We start from the raw sequence: 25,262 nt of genomic DNA, 5'->3' as shown, positions 1-25,262 counted from the left end.
GGTAGTAGATTTCATTACTTGTATTTATCTATATTTACACACTTTTAAGCAGCGCTGCATTCACATTTCCACATTAATAGAATAGGCCTGCACCACCATCTGCCTGATCCCTCTGGAAATGGGCACAGCAGATGTGGCCTGCCTCTTACGAGGTCCTTCCTTAAGAACAATGAATCGGATTTCCGAATCGACTCAGTCACCGCCAGGGGCACCTGAATTGCCCTGACTACATCCAAGGAATGTAAAACAATTTCTTTAGGATGTTGTTTCGGACATAGGGACAGCAACACAATATCTTCATTCAAATGAAACCCTGAGACAACCTTTGGAAGGAATGACCGACAAGGTCGTAACACCACTTTGTGAACTTGTCCCTGTGAACCACCAGGTAAGGTGACCGGCAGGATAATGCAGCCAACTCCAACACCCTACGTGAAGAAGTAATAGCAACCAAAAAGACCACCTTCTGCGACAGTGAGCAAAGGAAGTTCAGAAATGTTTTCAAAAGGAGGCTTTTGAAGTACGACAGTATCAATTTGAGATCCCAAGGAGGTACCGGGGATCGCACTGGAGGAGCCAGATGGTAACTCGCTACACAAAAGTGTGAACCAAGGACTTCGCCACCAATAGCCTTTGGAAAAATATGGCTAAAGCGGAAATCTGGCCCTTGATGGTGCCCAGAGCCAAACGTTGATCTACACCTAGTTGTAAAAACTCCAACAGGCGAGACACAAAAAAGGAACGGGGAGAAACCCGCCGAGACTCGCACCAAGAAATGTACGCCATTAAAGCCAGCAACTTTAAAGCAGAATGGAAGATAGGTCCCTGAGACAGAAGATCTTCTCTAAAGGGAAGTTTCCAAGGGACGCCTGCTACCAGCCTTACCAGACCTGCGTACCAAGACTGGCTAGGACAGTCTGATGTTACCAGAATGACTGGAATCCCTTCTACCTCAATTCTGCGCAGCAGTCTCGACCGATGCTGTATTGGAGGAAAAGCGTAAATCAGACGATACTGACCCCAAGGGGCCACCAGTGCATTGTTGAGACAGGAGTCCAACAGGTCGACATTGGGAGGGTCCCCCACTGGAGACACAGCTGATGAAACACTTTCGAATGAAGAGACCATTCTCCCTGATCCAACGTTGCCGACTGAGATAGTCCTTTCGCCAATTCTCTACAACCAGAATGTGCACAGCAGAGAGGGCCAGAACACATACTTCTGCCCACCTCAGCATGCCGACTATTTGCCTGGGCGCTCCTTGTGCCCCCTTCATGATGGAAATATGCCACCACCGTAGCATTGCCTGATTGTATTCTCACCGGGCATCCCTGCAGAAGATCCGTCCCCTGAGACAGACAGTCTGATCGCCCGAATATCCAGGATGTTGATCGACAGAGTGGACTCCTCTTGAGTCCAAACACCTTGAGCCAAGAGTACTCCCAAGGCACCTCCCCACCCCGGACAGACTGGCATCCGTGGAAATCACTGTCCAATACAGGGGAAGAAAGGACTTTCCGAGGCGAAGCACCAGGGAGCGGAGCCACCAAATCAGAGACCCCCTCGTACCCAGACTCAACAGGATCCTTGTTCCATTTGGCACGAATCTCTTTGCAGAGGTCTGGTATGGAACTGAGCAAACGGAACCGCCTCAAAAGGTGGAGACCAACAGACCTAGCACTTGAATGCAAGCCCTAAGCGACGGCCGACAGTTCAACAGGAGCCGAATCGCATCCTGCAACTTCAGTGGTTTCGCCTGTGGAAGAAACACCCGGGCCAATGCTGAATCCAGTATCAGACCCAAGTAGTCCAGCTTGGTGGACGGAGTCAAAAGCCAATTTCTGAAAATACAGTGTCCATCCGAACTCCTGTTCACAAAGTAATGTCCAAGTCGACTTCTAGAGCCGAAGAAGACACAGAAGCAGATCGTCCAGATAACCTAGTACCGCAATCCCCTTCTGCCGATCCCCTTGATGGAGCAAAGCCACTACCGTGCGAATGGGCTCCATCTGAAATTTCTGAACCTGCACAAAATGGTTCAGAGCCTTGAGGTCCAAGATCGGGCAGACCTTGCCTTCCTTCCTGGGAATGGTAAACAAATTTGAATAAAAACCTTAAAAAAGCTCAGACTGTTGAACCGGCACAATGACTCCTTGTGCCAACAGGTCCTGCACTGCCCCGTAGAGACCGTGCAGCCGATTGCGAGACAGGTATAAGTTGATGGAAAGAAACTATCTTGCAGCCGAACCAAATCAACTTGTGGACCCAATAAACCCGAATGAGCAAGGTCCACGGGTCCCGAAAGAAGCAAAGACATCCCCCGACCATAGATGCGGGTGAGGGTGCCCCTACAGGCTGAGGAAGGTTTGTCTGCGGAACCAGTAGTGCCCGCTTTCCAGTCAGGCGAAAAGGTCGCTTGTGAGTCGAGAAAAAGGGACCATGTTTACGATGAAGTTCCTTGCCCCTAAGCAACCTGCGGAAGTAAGGTACTCTTACCTCCCACTAACAAAATAAAAAACAGTGCAGCGCTATCAATATAAGAAAGAAAGTGTCCAGCACTATCAATAATAATCAGGATCAGTATGAGTAAAGCCCCGTACACACGTAGCGATTGTCGGCCGTAAATATTCGGCCGCCGAAGGATCGGCCGATTGTCGGCTTGTTAGTATGATGCTTCCGACAACCGACAGCGAATTTTCGGCCGAACAGAATCTGGCGTGCAGACTTTAAAATTTTTGTTGGCCGTCACCAGAACGGCCGATTGTTCGCCAGTCAGTACAGAATTCGGCCGACTAACAGCAGATGAGCAAAACTGGGCATGCTCAGAGAAGAAAAAACACACGGAAAGTTAACCATCACATGACATCACTTCTGCAGTCGGCTGTTGGCCGACAAAATTCATGTACAGTCTTTAGCACTTTTCAACCGACAGGACAGCACCGGACAAAAGATGGCCAATCGTTCGGCCGACATTTGGTACGTGTGTACGGGGCTTAAGTGTCCAGCACTATCATTAATATTCAGGATCAATAAAGAGTAAGTCCCCAGGTGCAGATAAAGGTGAAGCATGCACAAATCAGGATAAGCTGTGTTCCAATCAGTGCTCGTCCGCCACCTGGTAAAACTATCTGCTCACCTCAGGTATAGCCCCTGTGTTACCAGACGGGCTAAAACAGCTTGAACTCTCAGAACCTCCAACATGAAAAAGCTAATAGATCAGGAACAGAGCCATCCATCATCCTCCCCAGGCAAGCTGGTTCCACTCGTAAGACAGCAAATCAGATATCCACATGTAACCGCTGAAGAAGTCCCGCCTAGAGGGGCGCAACGCGTACGACAGGGGAGGGGACGGTGACATCACCCGCCATCCATCGCGGTCAGCCGCAATTTTTGTATCGCTCCATTTCATGCACTAACTGATGCCTGACAAGGTAATTTTATACTTGATGTGAAGCTTAATAAAAGGTTTTTTAAGGATTTAAGCACTATGAATGGACCCTTTACTTTACATGTGGATATCCGATTTGCTGTCTGACGAGTGGAACCAGCTTGCCTGGGGAGGATGATGGATGGCTCCGTTACTGATCTATTAGCTTTTTCATGTTGGAGGTTCTGAGAGTTCAAGCTTTTTTAGCCCGTCTGATAACACAGGGGCTATACCTGAGGTGAGCAAATAGTTCTACAGGGTGGCGGACGAGCACTGATTGCAACACAGCTTATCCTGATTTGTGCATGCTTCACCTTATCTGCACCTGGGGACTTAGGCTGGCCATACACTATACAATTTTCTTATTCAATTTCCTTTAGATTTACCTTTAACTATGTAGTGCAAGGGCCTGCCTGATTGCATACAAATTGAAAGTGTTTAGGTTTGACCCTATATTACATGGTTTTGGTAAATCTAAAGGAAAGTTGAACAAGAAAATTGTATAGTGTATGGCCAGCCTTACTCTTTATTATTCCTGATTATTATTGATAGTGCTGGACACTTTAATTTGATAGCGCTGCACTGTTTTATTTTGTTATTGGGATTTTGGTTTATTGACCCTGAGTGTACAGCTGCTGTTTGTGGTATTAAGGTGCGCTGGCTTTTTTGTTTTTATTACGCTTACCTCCCGTAAGGCCCTTAATGATCTCCTCCATAGAGGCACCGAACAACCAGTCACCTACAAAAGGTAGATCAGTCAGCATCTTTTTAGAAGTCTGTTCAGCCAACCAGCACTTCAACCAAATCATGCGGCGACGGATCACCGCTGTCACAGATACTCTGCCAGCCAAGGGGGCCGCATCCAAAGATGCATCACAAATATACTGTAGCCCCTGGATCAACTGATCCGCCAGCTCCAGAGGGTGTTGAACCCCTTTCCAGATTCTGGCGTAAAATGTTTGCCCATTCCATTCCAAGGTCTGGCATACCAAGATGATAGCAAAAACAGGCCTCAACATTAAACCTGCCACGGTGAAAAGGTAACAGACCAGAGCCTCCGCTTTCTTGTCCACAGGATCCTTAAAGGATGGAGAATCCTCAACCAGCAAGTGGTGATGGAACCGTTAGTTTCTTCAGGATAGACTCCTCAAAGTGATATCTCCTAGCGAAACGCTTGGGTATTCCAACCATGCGTTTCAGGGATCCTCACTGACTAGTGACAATCTCGTCAAAATAAGCAGGAAAGGCGAACACCTTAGCCCCCCCACCTGCCACAATGCCCTCCCCCTCACCTGCCACACTGCCTTCCCACCTTATCACGCTGCCCCCACCTATCACTCTACTCAGATACCCCTCACCTGCCACACTGCCCCCCTCCCTCTCCTCAAGATACCCTCATCTGTTACACTGCCCCCCTTCCCTCTGATCACACTGCCCCACCTGCCACACTCCTCAGATGCCCCTCATCTGTCACACTACCCCCCCCTCCCTCTTATCACACTGCCCCCCCCCCCACCTGCCACACTGCCTCCCCACCTTATCACACTGCCCCCCCCCACCTGTCACTCTCCTCAGATACCCCTCACCTGTCACATTGCCCCCCCCACACTGTCCCCCTATCTGTCACACTGCCCCCTTGTCACAATAAACCCATCATACTGCACCCTCCTGTAACACTTCCCCTCCATCATTCTGCCCTCTCGTCACACTGCCCCCTTCTGTCACATCACCCCATCATACTGCCCCCCTTGTTAAACAGCCCCCTCCATTCACAGTGCTCCCTCATTACATTACAACCTTCTTATCCCACTGCCCCCCCCCCCCCCCCCTCCTGTCATACTTCCCAGTTACCCTTTTCCGGTCACACTGCCCCTCTTCTCACACTCCCCCCTCCTGTCATACTTCTTAGATGCCCTTCTCCTGTCACATAACCCCCCCACCACCTGTCATCCTGCCTCGTTCCTGTCACAATACCCCCAACATAATGCCCCCTCCTATCACATTTCCCCATCATACTGCAAGTCACACTGCGCCCCTACTGTCACAATAACCCCCATCATACAAATCGGTGTCAATACCTCTAGTCCTACTACCCCCTTCTTGATACACTAACCCCCTCCTTTCACAGTGCCCCCCCCCCGGCCCCTTTTTTTCTGAATGGATACAGTGAGTGATCAGTACCGCACTAATTGTGTCCATTCATAACTGAAGCATAGTAACGGTTTACTATGCCTCAGTTTGTGAATGAATGGGAAGCTCTGTACAGAGCTATTCCTGTCCATACATTCTGTGCAGCTGAGGCTGCAAAGATGGAGATTGAGAGCCCCAGACTTGGAGTAAAGAGCCCCTGCCAGGGTCGGGGGTCCTGCATGGTTTCTTGCACTGGTGCTCTGAAGGTTCTAGTTACGCCTCTGGGTCTATCTATATAGTTTGGGTAAACTGGACAGGATTTGCCCTATTTACAGGCAATTAAAAAACGAACCAGAGCACACCACAAATGCAAACAAAGGTATTGGCTGGATTGCAGCTTTTCAGAATCGCTAGATTCTCCAGTTCACAAAAGGATTTTGAATTAAATAGGTTTGAATTAAACTCCTGAAAACGTTCCTGAGTGAGAACCGGCACACATACTAAGAGTATGTGTTGTCAAATCCCCTTTGACAGAAAAATAAATGCACGACCTATTCTCAAAAAGGCAAACTAAGGTTTACCAATCATATCACAGCGTTGAAAAAAAAAAAAAAAAGTTTGGAGCTAGTTGTCCAAAAATTGGGAGGTTGACAATGCACATGTGTAGCAATATATGGTTCTGGTTTCCATGATCCACAATGTACTTGTGTAAATTCTGTGTGTATACAGTGGCCTTTCCTTTTATTTTTTTGTTAGACCCAACATTCACCTACCTGCTGCAGACATGATCAATAAGCAAGGATACAGAATCCAGATTGTTGTCAAGTTTTGTATTGTGATAGAGGCACCGGTCTCGCTGCAGCTCAACCGCTTGACGTAGCAGAGTTTGCAGGCGTCTGGGGGGCAGCATGACCGAGGGTGGCAAGTATGCTGGGGGCAGAAGAAATGCAGGCATCAAACATATGCACAGAAATCAAAAAAAGTACTTCTGATAATTTCTAATTGGAAACCTGCACCAGCTCTATACTTGATATACTGCTGCTTAAAGGGCTCCTTCACACACTGTGGTGATAACAGTTTTCCGCACTGAACCAACGTCAGTCACTCCTGGCACACATACAAAAAACTGGATTTTTCTAAGAACTTACCTAAAAATCCTTTTCTCTGAAGTTCGACAGACGCATCTTTTTATCTTCATGATATAAATACAAAAAAAAACAAAAACGTAACCACGCCTATGAGGGCTGTCCCTGCCGGCATAACCCCTCAGATTCTGCTATCAAACAGTTTAGTTGAAAGCAGTGTTTAGAAGACAATAAAACCCATACCTCAGAAGTAGAGGGGCGGGTGCTGCATCTGTCTGAACTTCAGAGAAAAGGATTTTATGGTAAGTTCTTACAAAATCCAGTTTTCTCTATCGTTCGACAGACGCAGCTCCTTATCTTCAAGACTAGGGATGTCCAAAAGCAGTATAATTATGAGGGGTGGGAAACAACGCAGAAACAAAATGTAAGCCCCAATGGCTAAACTTAGCCAACCAGGTAACATGGAGATCAACCAGGAACAACTGGAGCTCACCCAGGACAAATTGAACCCTCAAAGAAACTTAACAGAGTACTATTAAATTGCAGCCTGCACAACCTTGCGGCTAAAAGACGCATCAGTGGGTGGATGCCAACACATTTACCTTGTAGAATTTTGTGAACGTATGCACAGACGACCAAGTTGCTGCCTTGCAAACTTGGAGCACCAAAGCCTGATGGCGGGAAAGCTCAAGAGGCACTCAGCACTCTAGTAGAATGCACTTTCACTGGGAAAGGAGGAACCCTTACCCCTCAGTGAATAGGCCTGTACCACCGTCTGCCTGATCAATCTGGAAATGGTTGCAGCAGACGCAGCCAATCCCTTACGAGGTCCACCAGTACGGACAAAAAGAGCAACCTTCGGAGACCAAGACAGCGAAATCTCCCCAATTTTTTCAAAAGGAGGCTTTTGAAGAACAGACAACACCAGATTTAGATCCCACTGAGGTAACTGGGATCGCCTCGGAGGAGCCATATGGCGCACTCCCTGGATAAAAATCTAGATTAGGAAATGCATGGCTAACAGGCATTGAAAATATATAGCCAAAGCCGAAACTTGGCCTTTGATAGTACACAAAGCCAACCGCTGTTCAACCCCTTTCTGCAAAAAGGCCAAAACCCTATCAATCCATAACAAGCGAGGGTACACCTTCAGCGATTCACACCATGAAATGTACAATTTCCACGTACGATGGTAGATCTTCCTGGAGGTTGACCTCCTAGCCTTCAAGAGTGTAGGAATCACAGAGTCAGAAAGACCCCTATCTTTCAACACCTGACTTTCATCAGCCATGCCTTTAAAGCCAGTGACTGTAAAGTAGGATGGAAGATCAGACCTTGAGACAGCAGATCTTCCCCCGAGAGGAAGTCTCCAAGGGGCATCAGCAACCAGCCTCATCAGGTCTGCGTACCAAGACTGGCAAGGCCAGTCTGGAGCCAAAAGAATGACCGGAAGGTTTTCCACCCGCTATCCTGCGCAGAAGCCTCGGCAGGAGTTTCAATAGGAGAAATGCATAAATCAGCCAATACTGACCCCAAGGAGCCACCAGTGCGTCTGACATCAGCCAGAGGATCCCGAGACCTGGCTATGAATCTTTGCACCTTCTGTTTTTTCTCTCGCTTTAACAAGATCGACCTCCGGAGTTCCTCACCGAACACACATGAAGCAGAACACCTCCGGGTATAGGGACCACTCCCCTTGATCCAACACCTGACGATTTAGGAAATCCGCCTGCCAGTTTTCCACACCTGGAATGTGTTCAGCAGAATGGGCTGGAACAAAGCTTTCCGCCCAGGCCAGAACCTCGGACACCAAGAAACACTTTGGTGCCCCCCTGGGGATTGATGTAAGCCACAGGCGTGGCGTTGTCTGAATCCGAACCGGACAACCTTGCAGACGAGTCGTCCAATGACTCAGACAAAGCTTTATCGCTCTAAACTCCAAAACATATCGGAAGTTTTGACTCTTCCATCGTCCAGGTACCCTGGGCAAAGAGCTTCCCCAGCACCCCACCCCGACAGGCTGGAGTCCGTGGTTACCACTGTCCAAAACAACGGAAGGAAGGACTTGCCTTGGCACAATTAAATCCACCACCACAGAGCAGATTTTGTGTTGTGGCTCAACTGAATCAAAGAATCCAAGAACTTTGGATCCTTGTTCCATTTTACAAGAATCTCTCTTTGCAAAGGCCTTGTATATAACTGAGCAAACGGAACCACCTCGAAGGTCGATACCATCCGACCCAAGGCTCGCATGCAAACTTGTAGAGAGGACAGATTGTTGTCCAACGTCGTCTGAATCACCCCCTGCAACTTTTGCAGCTAGTCCAGGGTAAGAAAAACCCTTGCCAAGGCTGAATCCAGAGTCAAGCCCAGATAATCCAGTCTCAGAACCGGAGTCAGTGCGGATTTCTTGAAATTGAGGTTCCAACCGGACTCCTGCAGAGTTGACCGTGATCGTCAGATCCCCCAACAAGGCTGAATGAATGAGAGTCTGCTCTCAACAGGAGATCCCACAGGTCCCCCAGTACCGCAATCCCCCGCCGGCGCAGCAGTGCTAATACCTTGGTAAACACTCTGGGAGCGGAGGCGAGACCAAAGGGTAACGCTACAAATTGATAATGCTCCTCTGCTTCAGCAAAGCGAAGGAACTCCTGGTGTCGTGTAGATATGCATCCTTGATATCCATGTAGGCTAAGAAATCTCCCTGATGCAGTTACGCTACTACCATGCAGATGGACTCCATCCAAAACCTCTGTACCTGCACAAAGCAGTTCAGGGTCTTGAGATCCAGGATGGGACACACCTTGCCTTCTTTTCTGGGCACGGTGAATAGGTTTGAATTAAACTCCTGAAAACGTTCCTGAGTGGGAACCGGCACAATCACTCCTTGCGACAGCAAGTTGTGTACAGCCCCACGCAACTGGACTTGGGATAATTGAAGATTGGACAGGAAGAATCTGTCCGACGGACGAGACCGAAATTCGATCTTGTATCCTAATTGGATCAGTTTGTGAACCCATTTGTCCTGAATCAAGGAGGTCCAGGGTTCCTGAAAGAATCAAAGACATCCCCCCACCCCAGACGTGGGTGAGGGCGCCCCTTTATGCAGCCGACCACTTGTCTGTAGGTCCAGATTGGCCAGACTTAGAATATCCCGACCATGGCTTCTTGGAACCTCCAGAAGATCTAAACGGTTTACCTTTTTCTTGCAACCTGGACGCATGAAAAATACATTTGCAAGGAGTAAAGACGACCCCTGCCTCGTACACGGCGCCTTGAGGATTGGGGCAGATTAGTGCTCTTACCCCCTGTGATACCTTTGATCAACTCTTCCAGGTAGGGTCCAAACAGCCTCTCCCCTGTAAAAGGAAGATCAGTCAGACTTCTTAGAAGCTTGGTCAGCCGACCAGCATTTTAGCCATACCATGCGCCTAATAGCAATACCCACTGCTGACGTCCTGGCCACCAACAAAGCGGAGTCCAGGGACGTATCACACAAACACCAGGGCTTGGGTCAGCTGGTCTATTAGTTCCAGTACCGTAGGGGGAAGCCGTGCTGTTTCCAAGTTACTTTTCAGTAACTTCACCCATTCAGTAGCAGTCTGCGCTACTAAAACATTCACAAAAAGGTAGCCTTTAACATGTGACCCGCTACCACATGTAAATGGCGGGGTAGGGATTCCACCTGTCTATCCACGGGATCCGGAAGGGAATACATTGCCCAATTTACAGGATTTGCGAGAGCCAAAAGACACCCGCGTATCTGACGCTGTAAGTTCATTAGCCAGTTTTAGGGTTTCCCCGCACAGAAACTATCAGGGCTTCCACCAATGCGCGTTCCTGCGTGGCGGCTGATGAGGAAAGGTCCTCTTCACCGTCAGAATGTGAAGACACCGACCCCTTAAGGTGGTCTGCGTCTGTGGCAACCATATCTGTCTCAGAATCCAAAAACCCTGCTAATGGAGGTGAGGGCAGAGGGTGTTTGCGGCTGGCAGCACCAGAAATGACAAAATCCACTTTTGACATCAGGCTTTGCAAAAAAACTGCAATTTCTGGCTGCGACTGTGAACCTGAGGGTCCTGCAGTTGCTTCCAGGGGGTCTGCAGGTGAATTTTTTATCCTGGGACTCCATTGCTCAAATAAGATACCTTTTTTGTTGTAATGTGCCTTTAAGACCATGAAAAACGCAGTCCCACCGCTAATACTGCGAATTCACAATACCTGATTACGAAGTAATAGAGCAGAAGAGGAAAAAACCCACAGGGAAACCAGGAACGTTACCAGACAACAGAGAAGCATCCAGCTTCTCAAAAACAAAACTAACACTGTCTGCACAGGAAGAGAAAGAAGCTCATTATAAGCCATGCTGCATGCCTGTCCATACCACGGACCTCAAGAAAATTGCCGCTCATACATTCTCAATGGGGAAGTATAGAAAATGGCTGCCCATGCAATCTAATGGGAACACAGAGATCATAAACCACAGCAAAATGTCAGCCCCCACGGCGTGCCATGCGGTTTCCAGGACCCCCCAAAGGGGTCCCAGAACAATAGGCATCTAAAAGGTCTCTAGCCAGGGACCCACCCAGGACAATCCACCCCCTCCCTCAAATAAGCGCCATAACGGCTGCATTATTACCGCCCCCCCCCCTCCAGGCAAAACCTGCTAGGGGTAGGGGAATGCCAAGGGGTACACCAGATTAGTCCTCCAGGGTGCCAGGGAACCTAGGGAGCCTCTAAAATCTGACCATTCCAGTGAGGGGCCCACGCCTGTCCCGCGACCAAGGGTGTTTGGGGGAACAATTTTACTCACCATACCACGGTGCCAGGTAAGCGCCACTCCGAAACAGATCACCTCCCACCCGCAATGGGGGTGCTGTCAGCCAAGGGGAAGCTGTGACTCAGGGAGTTCCAGCAAAACTGTCCAAGCGAGACTGTCCACTCACAGGTTTCATCCCCATCCATCGGGGCACTGTCGTGGTCGAGGCCTAGTTCTAGACTATAACCTGCTCACGCTCGCTGGCCAGGCTGGGAGAACTTAAGGATCTAGATTATGCCGTGCGAAACCGCAGCCCGCTGTTGCTTGTAGTTCCTCTGGATCTTGGTCATTAGGAACTAACTAGTTAAAAAAAAAAAAAAAAAAAAAAATCACAAACTTTCCCTGTTACAGCTAAGACCGAAGTCCCAGCAGGGAGCTAGGTCCTATTCCTAACACTAGATAGAACAAACTGGTTGATGATGGCAGAGTCTGAGGGGTTATGCCTGCAGAGACAGCCCCCATAGGTGTGGTTAAGTTTTTTTCCTGCCTAGTGCCTATTCCTAGAAGGAGGAGCATAAACCTATGAGTCGTGAAGAAAAGGAGCTGCGTCTGTCAAACGATCGAGAAACAGTTGTTTTCTATGTGCCCCGCTCGCACTGCAACACAGCCTGGAAGGTGTAGTGCAAAGTGAGCTGTGGTAAAATGCAGACATGCTGCATTTTACCACAGTGCACAATAGTCCACGTAACACACCACTGCAGAGACGAGAATGAAGTGTCACTTTGTGCACTTCAAATTAAATTTAAAAACAAAAAACACTGGAAACAGGAAAACATCAAGCGGATGCATGTCACACACACTACCCCCCTTAATTGCAGCTGAAACGGAGAAACAGACAGCTGCCAACACTGTAAAATAGAGAAATTAGCATGCAAGCAGAATTGTTAATGGTCCAAAGGCCTTAAAAACTTGCCAAGACCACATTCCTAGCACACCATTAAACCAGCTACCTGGAACCCTAGAACATCAAAGTACTCAGGCATGTCCGCCTTACTTAAAAGCGGTAGTAAACCCTGCGTGGTCATTTTTAGCTTTTTAATAAGCCTTACCTGTAGGTAAAATGAAATCCTCCTAAAACGTACACTGTTTAGTGGGGATATTCACCCTGCATGCAGCCAGTGACATCACCGGCACATGCGCTCTAAAGATCCAGCATACCTTTGCCAGAAGTGCAGAGCTTCGTGCCGGAACCGAGGGTGAGGTCATCGTGGCTCCGGCCAATCACACAGCCGGAGCACACAAACCGGGAGAGAGATTGGGCAGGTAGGGCGGAGGAGAGGTCAGCCCTCTCAGTGGTGACAGCGCATCGTGGGAGGGATTCAGTAATAATTCCATTATGTGCTAGTATGTGATGCATTATACAAATTGCCTTATAGGTGAGGTTTTTTTTTTCCTTTTTTCTTTTAAACAGCAGTGGTTTACAACAGCTTTAATTCCCAAACACGCATTTTGTGTGTTCTGGAAACACACGAGGCAAAGAAACATCAGCATTCACAAGAGTACCATTGTACACAGCCATTTAATGTAGGGCAGGCTGCAGCACCCCAAACAGGAGGAAAGTGCAGGGAAATGCGTGAACCTAATGGAACAGTATGCATTTCTGGAAAACCGTGGGTATTTTCCTGCCCTTGTACTCTCTACAATGATAAAATAATGGAAAAAACGGAATTTTTGTAAAATCTTACCTGTAAAATTCCTTTCTCTGAGTCCTCCGACAGTCGCCGCCTCTTCATATTCGTCACATATGGGGTATTAGACTTTGCTCCGAAGGAGTAGCTAGGCAACAGAATATGTTAACAATAAAGCTTTAACATATCCCACCCTCAAGGGGTGGTCCCCTCAGTCAATACCCTCCTACTTCCTGCAACCATATCTCAGTTTTAGTGGAATAGCAGTAGAGTATACATTCAAACCCCAAAAGAGGGGCGGGGGCGGCGACTGTCGGAGGACTCAGAGAAAGGAATTTTACAGGTAAGATTTTACAAAAATTCCGTTTTCTCTTACGTCCTCCGACAGTCGCCGCCTCTTCATATTCGTCACATATGGGGACGTCCCAAAGCAGTGCAAACATGAGGGGTGGGAAACGCATCCGCGCCGAAAGGCAACGCAGTCTCCACATCAAAGAAAGGAACCTTACCAAAGGAAGGAAACCAGCTGGGCAACAGCAAAAATAAGTGCTCAACAGGAGCAACAACCCAGGAAAAGACAAAAAACCAGGGGATACAAAACGTATCCCAACAGCCAGGAGTCCCCAACAAGGGACCCTAGGGAACAGCCGCACTAAGAACCTTGCGGCCAAAGGAAGCATCCGCCGATGCCTGAACATCTACTTTGTAAAATTTTGTGAAAGTGTGTACGGTCGACCAAGTCGCCGCCTTACACACCTGGGCTACAGAAGCCCCATGACGACAGGCCCAAGACGTACTCAGAGATCTAGTAGAGTGCGCCTTCACAGGCACAGGGGGAACCTTCCCCTGCAAGGCATAGGCCTGTTCAATGGTCTGCCTGATCCATTTGGCAATGGTAGAGGCGGAAGCCGCCATGCCCTTCCGAGGACCCTCTGGAAGAACAAACAAGGAGTCCGTCTTTCGAAAAGACTCAGTCGATTTAAGGTAAACCCTAATCGCCCGAACAACATCCAGAGAATGCAATCTCACCTCCTTTGGATGTGTAGGCTTCGTGCACAACGAAGGCAAAACAATATCCTCGTTAAGATGGAATTCCGAAACTCGTTTCGGCAGAAAAGAAGGATTAGGTCGCAAGACCACCTTATCCAAATGAACAACCAGGTACGGAGACTTGCAGGACAAAGCCGCCAGTTCCGACACTCTGCGAGCCGAAGTGATCGCCACCAAAAAGGCGACCTTTTTGGACAACATAGACAACGAGATCTCCCTGATCAGTTCAAAAGGAGCACGTTGTAACACAGACAGGACTAGATTCAAGTCCCAAGGGGGCAAAGGATCCCTCCTAGGAGGAACCAGATGCCGCACACCCTGAATAAAAGTGCCAACCAAGGAGTTGGAAGCCACGGGACGTTGAAACAGAACGGCCAGCGCAGACACCTGACCCTTTATCGTAGCCAGCGCCAAACGCTGATCGACACCCGTCTGAAGGAAAGACAGCACACGGGAAACCGAGTACGTGCGGGGTGAAAACCCCCTGGACTCACACCAGGCAAAATAGGCCTTCCAAGTACGGTAATAAACCTTTCCCGAGGAAGACTTCCTCGCGTTGATCAAGGTATGAACAACCTCTGGAGAGAGACCCTTCTCCTTCAGGACCTCGGTCTCAACAGCCAGGCCGTCAAAGCCAGCGACTGTAAAGCAGGATGGTAAATCGGTCCTTGAGACAGTAGATCGTCCCGAAGAGGCAGACGCCAGGGGGCGTCGACCGCCAGATTCACGAGGTCTGCGTACCAGGACCGGCGAGGCCAGTCCGGTGCCACAAGAATCACCGTGCTGCGTTCCGAGTGTAACCTGCGAAGGAACCGGGACAGCAACTGAATCGGTGGAAACGCGTACATCAGCCTGTACTGATGCCACGGGGCCACTAACGCGTCCGACGCGTCTGCCCGAGGGTCGCGCGTCCTTGCCACAAACCTCTTCACCTTGTAGTTGAGGCGAGACGCGAACAGGTCCACATCTGGAAGACCCCACTTCGCGCACAACATCTGGAAGACAGCCGGGTGGAGAGACCATTCCCCCTGATCCAGGGTCTGGCGACTCAGATAGTCCGCCTGCCAGTTCTCCACTCCCGGAATGTGAACCGCCGTTATCGCCGGGACATGAGTCTCGGCCCAGGACAGAATGTCGGCCACTTCTCGAGCCGCTCGGGCACTCCTGGTGCCCCCTTGGTGGTTGATGTAGGCCACCGCCGTGGCATTGTCCGTCTGCACCCGAACCGGGCAGCCCTGCAGCCGGTCCGTCCAGCGATGAAGACAGAGCCTTATCGCACGCAATTCCAGAATGTTGATCGGGAGGGAAGACTCCCCCTCCGACCAGGTCCCCTGGGCGGACAGAACGCCCAGAACACCACCCCAGCCCGACAGGCTGGCATCCGTGGTGATTATCGTCCACGAGATCGGACGAAACGACTTGCCCCCGGACACCAACGGGGACTGGAGCCACCACAGAAGGTTTTCCCTGGTGCGATGACTCAACGAGATCTGAAGATCCAGAGATTGAGGTCGCCCGTCCCACTTGGACAAGATCTCCGCCTGGAGACCCCGCGTGTGAAACTGCGCGAAAGGAATTGCCTCGAAAGCCGAGACCATCAATCCCAGACATCTCATACACGTCCGCAGAGACGAGTTCGGAACGTCCCTGAGGGACCTGACTTCCTCCTGAAGAGTCCTGAGTTTGTCTTCCGGCAGGAAGACCTTCGCCTGCACCGAGTCCAGAATCATTCCCAGATAGGGAAGACGAACCGACGGACTCAGTGTCGACTTTGGAACATTTATCGTCCAACCGAACTCCTGCAGAGTTTGCATCGTGACAGACAGGTCCTTCTCCAGACCCTGACTGGTCGCAGACCGAATCAGAATGTCGTCCAGATACCCCAGGACAGAAATGCCCTGGGCTCTCAATAATGCCAGAACCGGTGCAAGCACCTTGGTGAAGACCCGCGGAGCCGAGGCGAGCCCAAAGGGCAACGCCACGAACTGGTAGTGATCCTCCGCAATGGCAAATCGAAGGTATCTCTGATGACCCTCGAATATGGGGATGTGAAGATACGCATCCTTCAAATCGATGGAGGCCATGAATTCCCCCGGAACCAGGGCAGCCACCACCGAGCGCAGGGATTCCATGCGGAACTTGCGAACCCGCACAGAGCGGTTCAGAGCTTTCAAGTCCAGAATTGGACGAACCTTGCCCTCCTTTCTGGGCACGGTGAACAGATTGGAATAAAACCCCCGAAATCTGTCCCGATGAGGCACCGGAACCACCACTCCCTGAGCCCTCAGGTCCCGCACCGCCAGGTGCAGATCCCGCAGTCGCTCTGGAGACCGTTGTAGATTTGAGGGAAAAAATCTGCTCTCTGGCCGAGAGAGAAACTCGATCTTGTAACCAGATCGAACGATTTCCAGAACCCATCTGTCCCGCACACGGGCCAACCAGGGCTGAAGAAAACCGAGCAAGCGTCCCCCCACCCCAAAACTGGGTGAGGGCGCCCCTTCAGGCCGAACTGTTATGGGCCGCAGGTCCGGATTGGCCGGACTTCTGTTTCCCAGACCAGGGTTTCTTCTGAGAGCCCTGGCCCTTGAACGGTTTGCCCTTGTAGTGCGGCCGAAAGGCACGAAAGGACCCCTGAGGGGGCCGAAAATGAGCATGCTTCTTCCCAGAAGCCCCCTTAGCCTTGGGGAAATGGGGCAAGAGAGTGCTCTTACCCCCGGTAATCCCCTTAATCAACACATCCAGGGACTCCCCAAAAAGGCGAGACCCATCATAAGGCAGATTGGCTAAGGTTTTACGTGAAGATTGGTCCACCGACCAACATTTCAACCAAACCAGGCGGCGAGACAACACCGCCACGCTGTGCACACGCGCGGCCAACGGAATCAGGTCCAGGTCCGCATCACACAGATACATGACACCCTGGTGGATCTGATCCACCATATCCAGGGTCGCCGCCGAGGCCGAATCGGCCACTAGGACGCGCCTAAGCATCTGCGTCCAACTTGCGATCGCCTGGGCCGCCATGAGAGAAGCAAACAGAGCCTTAAGCATAGAACCCGTAACAGAATAAGTATGACGGGCAAGAGACTCCAGTCTCCTATCCGTGGCATCACGGAAAACAGGGGATCCCTCTGCAGGGATCGCAGTGGCTTTGTTCAAAACCGCAATAGCATGATCCACTGGCGGAGGCACACACCACCGTTCATCAGTGGCAGGCGAGAAAGGATAACGCAGCTTAAATTTACTTGGTACCGCAAAAGGCTTGCGCAAATCGCGCCATTGGTCCTTAACAGCGCGCTGAAAATCAGCATTGCAGGGAAAAACCTGCGGCGTCCTGCGTTTTCTCTGCGTCCCATAAGCCGCCAAGGCAGCTGGGGGACACACCTCGTCCTGCAAACGTAGCGTCTGCTTAATGGAAGCAATCAACTCATCCATGATTGCAAGCTCTTCAGGCGAGCCAGGGGGAGAATTATCAACCCCCTCAACTTCAGCCTCTACCTCAGACCCCACTAGATCAAGAGAGGAGCGGGACCCCGATAGGGGGGTCCCCGCCAGAACAGCCCCATCACCTTCACCCTCAGAATCAGAGGACAGAGCAACTCTGGGCCGTTTAGTAGATTGAGCAGCCATCAGCATTTGCACCTGTGCAGCAAGGCCAGCCACAATAGTGGCTAAATCCCCCCCTGGGGGGGAAACAGCGGTCCCCTGGCTTTCCACCAATACTGTGGGAAACTTGCCCTCCTGAGAATCCATTGCCCCTGTATGCCAGACAACCAAGGGTTAACTGCCCCCTTACAGCAAGCGCGGCAAGCGCAGCCCACCGCACCACACTCAGGCACAATGAGACCCCCACAGGGAATATACAGACTGAATACAGGCAATGGAACACAGGAATAGAAGGATAAAACCTGAGGAGACTCCGCTGCTGCTGCCTCGATCGGTGCTTCCAGGAGAGAGGAAATGATGCTGCCAGGGCGCTCTATGTAAGCCTATGGAGGCTACAAGAAAATGGCCGCCGTGCATGTAAACCATGCGGCCGGAGCGGGCGCCGGTAAAATGGCGTCGTTTGGCGCCGAAATCGCCGCTCCACAGTGCATAAAATCACACACAATATTATCCCATTATATGGATACATGTTAGATCGCCGCAGCGATCGCTGTATATGCCCCAACATGCCATTAAAAACATGCCCCACAGCACACAGCTCCTCACACTGCCCAGCCTGACATACTCAGTGTCATACAGCTCCCCCCCCTTGCAGCCCACAGCATGCAGCCGAGAGATAGGGAGACAAGCAGTGTGATTAAAGGCAGGTTACACAGTCCCAGACTGAGACCCCCCCCAGACAGACAGGTCCCCACATAGATACACTTACCTCACATGGCGTGGGGAACCCGCACAGGCGAACAAGCCGCTGCACATGAGGCAGGGAGAGTCGCAATTCAAGACGCACACAATGGCGGTTCAGAAACCGCACAGCGTCCGGTGAGGTAGCCACCTCACCAATCATCCCTGCACCGAACAGGGATGGGTCGTTCACCGTTCCAGGAGCGTTACCTGGCTGAACGCTCGATGGCAGACTGGGAAGCCACTGACCCACGACCTGCGACCAGGGGGATCAGCCCGAGACCCAGTCCGCATGATCCTCTTCGTCCGAAGAACTAACTAATGCTGACAAAAATAACAGCTAAGTAAAGGTAGAGAGAAAACTCAAACAAAATATCAAAAAGAAGAAAGAGTCTGGGACAAAAAGTCCCAGCACAGAGAGAGCCAGCCACTCCTGACAAGCTAGACATTAAAACTGAGATATGGTTGCAGGAAGTAGGAGGGTATTGACTGAGGGGACCACCCCTTGAGGGTGGGATATGTTAAAGCTTTATTGTTAACATATTCTGTTGCCTAGCTACTCCTTCGGAGCAAAGTCTAATACCCCATATGTGACGAATATGAAGAGGCGGCGACTGTCGGAGGACGTAAGAGAAACATGTCTGTGTAAGTTTAAAATACATTAATACACAACAGATTTTACCATCCTGGATTTTATTAAAATAGAGACCTTCATTCTAACCAACATCGAGACAAATGCAATTCACCCTCTGAAACATTTTATCCAATCTGTCACATACTTTAACTATTCTCTGCCTGGAAAAAAGGACTATGTGAAAGTTTTCTCAGTCACAGGCAGTTATCTCATCCTAGGTAGAGTGTAAAGTAAACTCTCCTGTATCCCACTCAAGCTGGACAGCAATAAGTGGTGTGATCCTGTCCCCATGATGCCTATAAAGCCTAGTACACACTAGTAGATTTTTTTTTCCTGCTCAAACCACCAGGGCTGAACAGAAAAAAAAATTGACAGCTTGGCACATGTGTACTAGGCTTAAGAATACTGTGGTTATCACTAGTACAGAAAACCACAGACAATAAAATATTGTCATAACTCCTAACTCTTGATTTTGTTAGTGCTCCCATTGGAGGATTTCTCAACCAACCATTCTAATTATGTCAGAAAGTGAAGGTAAAAATACAGACCGCAATACAAGTCTGAGGGAAGCGCTAACGCCCTTAGTGCCCAACCTATACAGCCCTTGGGTACTTGTTGTGCAATCCTTGGACCCTATGGAGTTGGAGGAGGAGAATTGGTAAGAGCAGGATCTCTGCTAGCCTCATGTTATAGGTCTCCAATTTCTCACCATCTTATTCAGTATATTTTCAGTCTCCCACCTAAACCTGTTGCATGTCCACAGTCTGACCATCATTTCCTCTAGTATATTCTAGAGGATCACAATCCTCACTAGAATTACATATATTGAACATTATGTGCTGTCTAACTTCAGAGGCTGCAGCTGAAGCAGTCTATACTTGTAAGTTGACAGACACCGCTCTAACCCGTTGGCTCTCTACCCAAAACAAAAAAGAAAACATTTTGCCTGAAGCTGGACTTTCTAAAGCCACAAATAGCAAGTTGAAACAAATTCTAAAAAAATTGCACTTACTCTGGAGTTTATCGAGAAGTTTAGAGCGTGATGTTGCCCCTTTACCTTCCCATTCTGCTTTTGCACGAAGGTCTTCAGCATGACTACACATTAAATACCTGAGAAGACAAATGATAGATTAGTATTTACAAATTCTGTAGCAGTTAGATTTGTACCTAGAAGGAAAACTGCAGTGAAAAGGACTGTCGCAGCAATCCTAGCAACCTGCGGCTTGGGTCACTGTGCGATTAACATTTTAGTGTTTTGAACAGAAAAAGATAATCACTCATCCAATGGAACTGCTGCTCATCATAGCATCCCAGTGATTTGTAGCTGCATATCAAGCCTCGCAGCAAAATGCTTTAGGTAGCTACGTACTACCACACAAAACAGACTTGCAGCTGCTAGAAATCTCTGATAAGAGTTTTTGTTGTGAAGTTGCCCCTACCATTTCTGTCTTGTAGGTAACAACACAAGTACAGGTGGAGTGACCGGTATTCCAGCAATATACTAGGAGGGAACTGTGTGGATAATCACAAAACACGGACTGTGTATTGATTTTGGAAAACTGCTTTTCAAAATTTCCATAATCATTTGTTTCTATTTTGGGTCCAAGTTCCTACAATACCAAAATAAAAAAAAAAAAAAAAAAAAAGGTGTAACTGAGGGTTCTTGATTCTACAAGGATCCTACAATACAAAAAAAAAGGGTTTAACTGAGGGTTCTTGATTCTAACAAGTTTTTTAATTTTCCTTTTCAAGGTATCAATTCCATAATGTCCACTTTTCCTTTGCGAGCCGTGACAATTATTGAATAAGGCTCTGTTCACAAGTAGTGCGGTGACCTGCGTTGCACCACACTAGAAGAATGCAGGTCACTGGCAGGACACAAGCGCACACAGAAAACAATTGGTTTCCATGTGTCCTATTCACACCGCTACACACCCTGGAAGTGCAGTGAGCTGTGATAAAATGCAGAAATGCACTGTGCTGCTGTACAGTTAAAGGAAAGTTTGTACAAAAAGAAAAAAAAAAAAAAAATTATATTATATTATATTATATATATATATATATATATATATATATATATATATATATATATATATATATATATATATATATACATACACACACACACACACATACATACACACACATATATACATATATATATACATACATATATATATATATATATATATATACACATACATACATACATACACACACACACACACACACACACACACACACATATATATATTATATAGCCCATTGCTGCGGCATTGTCCAACTGCACCCTAACTAGGTGACCTTGCAGAATGGGATGGGGGAGGGAGAGATGGTGTCCAGTGTTGCAGAGTCAATTTAATGCAGTTCTATAATGTAGGTGGGGAGTCTGACTCTCTGAATCAGGATTTTACAGTAAGACAAAAATCCAGTTCTTTCGTTTATTGATGGACACAGCTCCATATCTTCTTGACCACTGGGACGTCCCAAAGCAGTGTCAATATGAGAGTTGAGAATAACACCGCAAGAGAAAAAAAAAAAAAAAAAAAACGCACACTTCCCAAAGTCTAAATATAGCCAACCAGGCAAAACAAGAGCTCAACCAGGAACAACTGGAGCTCACCTGACAAAAAATAAACATACCCTCAAAGAGGACTAAACCTCTCCAACAGTGGCGGCCTGCAAAACCTTGCAGCCTAAAGAAGCATCCGCAGACGCCAACACATCCACCTTATAAAATTTTGTGAAAGTGTGCACAGATAACCATGTGGCCACCTTGCATATCTGCATTACTGACTCCTGATCACGGAAGGCCCAGGAGACACCAAGCGCCCTCATAGAATGCGCCTTAACAGGGAAAGGAGGATCCTGACCACCATCTGTCTGATCCATCTGGAAATGGTGGCAGCAGATGCGGCCATCCCCTTACGGGGCCATCCGTAAGGACAAACAGAGAATCCGATCCAAAAGAATGTAAGGCAATCTCTTTAGGATGCTTAGAATTAGGACACCGAGAAGGCAATACAAGTCTCGGCAGAAGAATAAGCAGAGGAAATGCGTACATTCGACGATATTGGCTCAGAGGAGCTACATGAGCTTCGGCCAGAGGATCCCGAGACCTTGCTACTAACCTCTGCACCTCATTGCTGAGACGAGAGGCCAACAGGTCCACATCGGGAGTCCCCCACTGGAGACACCCCTGAGGCACAGTTGATGAAACAGCTCCTGGTGGAAAGACCATTCTCTCTGAACTAGGGATGCACCGAATATTCGGCGGCCGAACATTATTCGGCCGAAAATAGAAAAAATAGCACTTTCGGTGTTCGGCCGAATAAGTCAAAAGGCCGAATAATTTTGTGCCGAATAATAGGGCTGAACGATAGTCGATATGATATCGACTATTGTTCTGTGGCCGTAGGCGATATTGATATCGCCGAGGTCACGATATTTACCGGGGGAAGGGACTCGGAGGAGGACTCACAGACTTCCGTGAAGCCGGGACACTTCAGCGGTGAGCATACATTACATTACTCACTCGTGCACTGCAGCCCGCCCCACACATTCAGTGAGTCTTACTCTCCTCCCTAGTTTTTTCAATGGCACATTCAGGAAGCCAATCACGCCGTGATTAGCTGCACAGCGAACCAATCACGCGTGCCTGCACACCTGATTGGTTCCGCTGTGCCGCTACTCACGGCGTGATTGGCTTCCTGAATGTGCCATTGAAAAAACTAGGGAGGAGAGTAAGACTCACTGAATGTGTGGGGCGGGCTGCAGTGCACGAGTGAGTAATGTATGTATGCGGCTGTGCTCCTTTCCAGGCTCCTACTAGTCCACCTCCAGCCTCCTACTATCACCACTATGAGAGACTGTCTGTCACTGTATAATCTGATCGAGTCCACACTGACTGACTGTAACTGAGTAATTGATGTTACCACATTAACCCTGACCTGCCCAGTGCCCTGTATCTGCAATTAAAATTTACAAGGCTGCCTGCATGCTTCCTGATTTCCATTCCCAGCATCCTTCCCAATCCCTACAGTGTCACTAACATTAACCCTATGGTACAAGGCTGCAGTGTGCACTGAATCCCATTCCCTACAGTAACATTTAGGGAGAGAGAGACATGAGGGGACAAGAGAGAGAGAGACATGCGAGGACAAGAGAGGACAAGAGAGAGAGAGAGAGAGAGAGAGAGAGAGAGAGAGAGAGAGAGAGAGAGAGAGAGAGAGAGAGAGAGAGAGAGAGAGAGAGAGAGAGAGAGGACAAAAAATTGGCAAAATAAATGGAAAAAATGCGAAACACCGCGTTCGGTATTCGGCCTTCGGCCAAGCATTTCATTATTATTCGGCTTCGGCCAAGAATTTAATTTCGGTGCATCCCTACTCTGAACCAACTTGTTATATTCTCCGTGTTGTGCGAAACACAGGACTCTGGTCTGGAACAACGGATGTTTATTCAGGACTCTGTACAGCATTACAGGACAGCTCTGCATATCAATACATCTCTACATGTGTCTAAAGATGGCCACTCTGCCCCTTGTCAACACTCCTGGGTGGAGCCAGCCTTAAAGTGACAGTACATGTGAAACCCTTCAGGTATAACACCTCTTCTGCCGACAGATAATCCGCCTTCCAATTTTCCACCCCTGGAATATGCACGGCAGAGATGGCTGGAACACAGCGTTCTGGCCATCTTAGAATTCCAGCTATTTCCCGGGCTGCTAAGGCACTTTGGTGCCCCCTTGATTGCCATATTTTGAATCCTCACCGGGTGCCCCTGGAGACGATCCGTCCAATGAATTAGGCAAAGCCTGATCGCCTGAATTTCCAGGATATTGATCAGCAGACTGGACTCCGCCCGAATCCAAACCCCCTAAGCCGGATCCGTACCCAAGACACCTCCCCATCCAGAGAGGCTGGCATTTGTTGTGACCACCGTCCAGTACAGGGGGAGAAAGGATTTTCCCTGGTGAAGCGCCGGAAAGCGGAGCTACCAGATCAGGGATCCCCTCATACTCCGGCTCAACAGGATCAGATCGTCTAGAGCCTAAGGATTCTTGCTCCATTTGACAAGGATCTCCTTCTGTAGAGACCCGGTATGGAACTGAGCAAATGGAAGTGCCCCGAAGGTGGAGACCATCAGGCCCAGAACTTGCATGCAAGTCCTGAGGGATGATCGCCGGTTGAAGAACATGATTCTTGCCACATCCTGTAACTTCTTGAGTTGCCCCTCCGGAAGAAACACCCGGGCTAGGGTCGAGTCCAGGGTCAGACCCAGATAGCCCAGTTTTGTGGACGGAACCAGAACAAAATTTTTGGAAATTCAGTTTCCATCCAAACTCTTGCAAAAATCACACCAAAATGTCCAGATTATCTTTCAGAGCATTCAGAGATTCTGCTCACAGCAGGAGATCGTCCAGGTACTCCAGCACCCCATCCCCTTCTGCCTCAGTAAAGCCAACACCGGGGCCAACACTTTTGTAAACACTCGAGGAGCCGAGGCGAGACCAAAAGGTAATGCCATGAATTGATGGTGCTCCTTGCTCACAGCTAAGGGAAGGAAACGCTGATGCCTGACATATATTGGGAAATGAAGGTAAGCGTCCTTGATATAGATAGAGGCCAGGAAATTCCCTTGATGAAAAGGATGCCAACCACCGTGCAAATGGACTCCGCTCAAAATTTCTGAATCCACACAAAGCAGTTCAAAGCCTTGAGATCCAGAATGAGACGGACCTTGCCTTCCTTCCTGGGAACAGTAAACCGGTTTGAATAAAACCCCTGAAAGTGTTCCAATTCCGGAACTGGTACAATGACCCTCAGAGAGCAGATCCTGTACCGCCCCAAGAAGACCTTGTAGCCGATCTGGGGACAAATGCAGATTGGAAGGAAAGAACCTTGCCGGAGGCAAAAACCGAATCTCGATCTTGTAGCCGGACCCAATCAACTCTTGGATCCATTTGTCTTGAATCCAGGAGGTCCACGAATCCGGAAAGAAGCAAAGACTTCGCCCCACCCCAAGTACGGGTAAGGGGCGCTCCTTCAGGCAGAAGTAAGCTTGTCTGTGGTCCCAGAGAGGCCCGCCCTTGACTTACCGGCCAGGGCCAAATGGAAACCGCTGCAGGGTTACGATAGGATTT

General features: G+C 49.0%; 1 protein-coding gene across 1 annotated transcript in view; it reads right to left on the bottom strand.

The window, feature by feature from the left end:
* Positions 1 to 25,262, bottom strand: part of WDR26 (WD repeat domain 26) — a gene marked incomplete at its 5' end in the record, with an annotated part of 186,808 nt that overhangs the window by 40,763 nt on the left and 120,783 nt on the right. Inside the window, 2 exons of the mRNA XM_082251362.1 lie at positions 6,331 to 6,487; positions 20,133 to 20,230. Coding sequence (XP_082107488.1) covers positions 6,331 to 6,487; positions 20,133 to 20,230 — 255 coding nt within the window. The remainder of the gene's footprint in view (positions 1 to 6,330; positions 6,488 to 20,132; positions 20,231 to 25,262) is intronic.

This window comes from Pelophylax lessonae, assembly GCF_965119305.1.
Source record: "Pelophylax lessonae genome assembly, chromosome: 3".
Lineage (NCBI taxonomy): Eukaryota > Metazoa > Chordata > Amphibia > Anura > Ranidae > Pelophylax > Pelophylax lessonae.
This window is presented reverse-complemented; position numbering and strand designations above follow the sequence as displayed.